Below are 3,900 nucleotides of genomic sequence, written 5' to 3'. Positions count from 1 at the left end.
ACCGCTTTGTCCTTTTTATAAGGCATAGTTGGGCGTGATCACAATACTATAAATGTGTTTCAATTCCAAGCAAGTTGAGATCGACTATATGAATTCTCAACTGTCCATATTAAGCTATTTTAGCTCATCACCAAATCCAATATTATATAAGATAAAGTTAGTTTTACGTAGTTTTACTCAAAGCACTCAAGATTAAATCTTTATCACATAATTCCTCTGCTTTCATCCTCCCTGTAGTCTAATAAAAAGAGACTAAAGTTCTACGAATCTTAGCATTCTGAATGGTCAAATCTAATGTTCTTCGAATAACAAATCTACCAAACAAATGAAGAGTAACAGTAGGACAAATCATGCAATGCTCTTGGCCTCTTGCGAGGTAAATGGAAGACTAACAGTAGGACAAAGAAAGCTTTTGATGGATTATAAAACGTATCAGCCTTGCAATTCATTTGGTTACACAATGCTTATTAGTTCTTCCGAAGCAGCAGCAAGACTTCAATAGGCATCACATCATAAATAAAGCACCAGTGGTGGCACCAGAAAATATGTGCAGGTCACCTAGTCAATAGTGTTCATCAAGACCGATCCACTCATGGAAAACGAACTAGCCTGTTAACTGCCGAGTCCAATGCATCTACATTTCTGCGGATGATTTTCCTTCAGCGGATCAAGGAATCACAAAGAAACATATATTACACCATGATATCTGGATTGCTTCTAAACAGTCATACTACTACTTTGCGTGAAGCAAGGTATCTAGGGATTCTGGTTTAAAGCAATAAACTGCAAACTACTTGTTTGAATGGAAAAAAGGGCAGCCTGGTAACACAAAGCTCCCCGTATGCAGGGGTTCCAAAGAAGGACGAGCCCACATCGGGTCTGTAAAAGATCATTTCTACTAAAACCCATGGCCTCCTATTACATGGCGGCAACTCTTTCTGTTGCACCAAGGTTTCCCTTCATTTATTTGAAGAAAAAAGAAAAGTGATAAAACAAAAACTATCAGTCAACTGGCTAATTGCCAACTGCAAGGACAAGAATAAGCATTGCATCCTATTGCCATATTTTAAAAAAAGAATTGTGGTTGTGCATACGGGGACTTAAGGAGAAAAACTGTTTACATCAAACCATAATCACATGGAAAGGATACAGCTGCGTTGCAAGATTATCAATTCCTTTCATTTCCTCATTCAATCTGCAAAAGGAGAGTTAGCTCTGAAAGATAAGCCAGAATAGCACACTTGGCAAGATTTTTCAGGCAGGAGAGAGAGATATCATTTTACTTTTGATACAAAAAGTAAAAATTAGACCAAATTCAGTACATGCAAGTTCTACTTTCCCTCTTAGAGATTGAAGAATGCGGCTTCCCCAAAGATATGATCTAATCATAATAGGTGTGCTAACTTGGTGCGTCCTCCCAACTTCCTTATAGGGGGGCCTGATAGTTTTTCTAGTTTTAGAAAGATACTATAGGGAATTAATTAAAGTCGTCGAAAATACTACCTCAGACAAGAGTTTATATATCGGTTTCCTTTAGTTGCTGCATCAAGTGCTGCAAGATAAACAGGCAAAAGTTAGGATGAGTGAAGCCCAACTTTAGCATATAACTTTAAAAAAAGTGAATCTGGTATTACAGTAATTGTGAGTGCATTAAAGAAATAAAATGAAGGAGACATTTTGTAACTATACCAAATAAAGTACTCAAGAACAAAAGGACTCAATCGTGATATTTGGTACTCCTATCCTATTAAGCTTCAGATTTTCTTTATTAAGCAATTGAATAAACAACAACTACAACTACTACGATGCCTCATTCCCAAACTCAATTGAATAAACAATAAACGAATAATAAGCAGATGTATTTTAAAAAAGAAACTATTTATGTCAAGGACTTCAAGGACAGAATATGAAGAGGATAAAAGATATACCACATTCTTGTACTCGTCCTGCAGCATCACCAAAGCAGTTCATGTGATCAACAGAAGTACTAGTAACCTGCAAAATCACTATAGCTTCTTTAAACATGGATAGAACACACACACACATGACAAAAGAAAAAAGAAGAAACAAAGAAAGAAAACTTCTAATATGAAGTTTGAAATGAATGACGTCTACTAAATTGTCATACTTTTCGGCACTTCGCCACCATTCATACAGTATGGTACTATGCCATCTATTTTCCTTAGGGTTGCAGTTCGCCATCCAGATTCCCAAAGATCTGCACCAAGTGATTGGATAACTTTTTGGCAGAAAGTTGTTGGAAGATTGTAATGTGACAGTCTCATGCCACAAGGATAAATAGGTAAAATAGAACTAATTCCCTCCCAACAAGATTGTGAAGCAAAACCTTTGTCTAATTCTTTTTAATTATAAAGTAATATTTTAGAGTACATACCCTGAAATCCCCCTAAAATTATTATATTTTTGTCAGTTTCCTACTTAAACTATTCGGTGTCCCCAAAACCCCTGAACTATATTGCCCTTCATATTAAAACCCCCTCATTGCATACTTAGAGGTGCGTCTAGTACACGCTCCTAATTGTCTAAAAAATGTGTCATGCACTACACGTGGCTATTTAGCTCAGCTTAAACCCCGCCCAAACTATCACTTTTTTGTCAGTTACCTACTTAAACTATCCGGTGTCCCCATAACCCCCTGAACTATATTCTCCTATATATTAGGTTTAATTGTGATTGAGCTTTATGCTGGACTTCAATTGATAAGTCCTTATTTATATTCACTTTGTAGCACAGTAAAAATATAAGTAAAGGCATATAGTGTCACATTTCTTAAAGATCATCTTATATTACATTAAAAAGATTACACAAAATAAAAATTCGCAAATAAAAAATCAATTGCCAGCAATTATATTCTCTAATTTCATATTACATAAAGAGGATTCAAGAGATTCAACTTTATTTTCTACAAGGTGTTGAGTTTAATAAGATTTATATTGATATTCTTTCAACAATATGTGTAAGACATGAAAGAAGACTAAACACGAAAGAGAATAAATCATTTTATAGGAAACAAGGGAAGGAGAATTTTTTCAGAGGAAACCCAAATGGAGACTGAAGAAAAAAGGTTAAAAAAGTAAAAAAAGAAGGTGAAAATAAAGAGGAAAGATGAAAAAATAAGGAAGAATGGTGAAAAAATGAGGAAGAAAGATGGATATAACTGAAATAAGAAGAATATTTATTAAAATAAATAAATTTGAAAGAGGGTTAGGCTAATTAGCCATTATTTTCTGTCGGGTGGGCCATTTGGATGGCTTTTTCCCCTCCTAGGCGTGTATTTACACATGTTATGCCAGGTCCGCAACGAGGGGATTTTAATATGAAGGGTAATATAGTTCAGGGGAGTTTTGGGGACACCGAATAGTTTAAGTAGGAAACTGACAAAAATGTGATAGTTTAAAGGGGTTTTAGGGTATTAACTCAATATTTTATTCATGTAGTTAAAATACTGCACATGAAGTATACTAAAAAGTACAGAAATTATGGTTCTCTACTAAAGACGCTCAATCATTTATACAAACATGAATTTCACGGGGACATGCCCAAATCCATGTAAACTCACATTCCTTTCTCTCCAAAGTACCCGCATAATTGCCAACAGAGCAACATTCCAAGCTTTACATCTCATTCTCCCAGATGCCAAATTATACATCACATTCTCTACTGTTTCAGACATCGTCCATAGTTCCCTACTAATTCATCATGGAATTGGAAACTGTGCACGAACTTCCCTTTGTTGCATTCTAATACTTTGATACAATATAAAATCTATCTCAAAAAAATTCTATCATCCCCCCCCCCCCCCACACACACACACACACACGCACACAACTAAAAACTTGTTAAGAAACGTCTTATTTATTAGAAATATGTTATTCGATT

The 3,900-nt window shown here is 35.3% G+C and overlaps 1 protein-coding gene across 2 annotated transcripts in view; it reads right to left on the bottom strand.

The window, feature by feature from the left end:
* Positions 1-253: 253 nt before the first annotated feature.
* The window catches only part of LOC109206659, a 4,919-nt gene continuing 1,272 nt past the window's right edge, over positions 254-3,900 (bottom strand). The window contains exons 2-5 of one of the 2 annotated variants that reach the window (XM_019369509.1): positions 1,929-1,995; positions 1,504-1,552; positions 1,151-1,195; positions 254-642 (exon numbers count right to left, since the gene is read on the bottom strand). In XM_019369509.1, coding sequence (XP_019225054.1) covers positions 591-642; positions 1,151-1,195; positions 1,504-1,552; positions 1,929-1,995 — 213 coding nt within the window. In that variant the 3' untranslated portion in view covers positions 254-590. Of the gene's footprint in view, positions 658-1,150; positions 1,196-1,503; positions 1,553-1,928; positions 1,996-3,900 lie in introns of both variants that reach the window. The other variant, XM_019369508.1, reaches the window with a different exon arrangement.

Source organism: Nicotiana attenuata, unplaced genomic scaffold (genome assembly GCF_001879085.1).
Source record: "Nicotiana attenuata strain UT unplaced genomic scaffold, NIATTr2, whole genome shotgun sequence".
Taxonomy (NCBI): domain Eukaryota; kingdom Viridiplantae; phylum Streptophyta; class Magnoliopsida; order Solanales; family Solanaceae; genus Nicotiana; species Nicotiana attenuata.
This window is presented reverse-complemented; position numbering and strand designations above follow the sequence as displayed.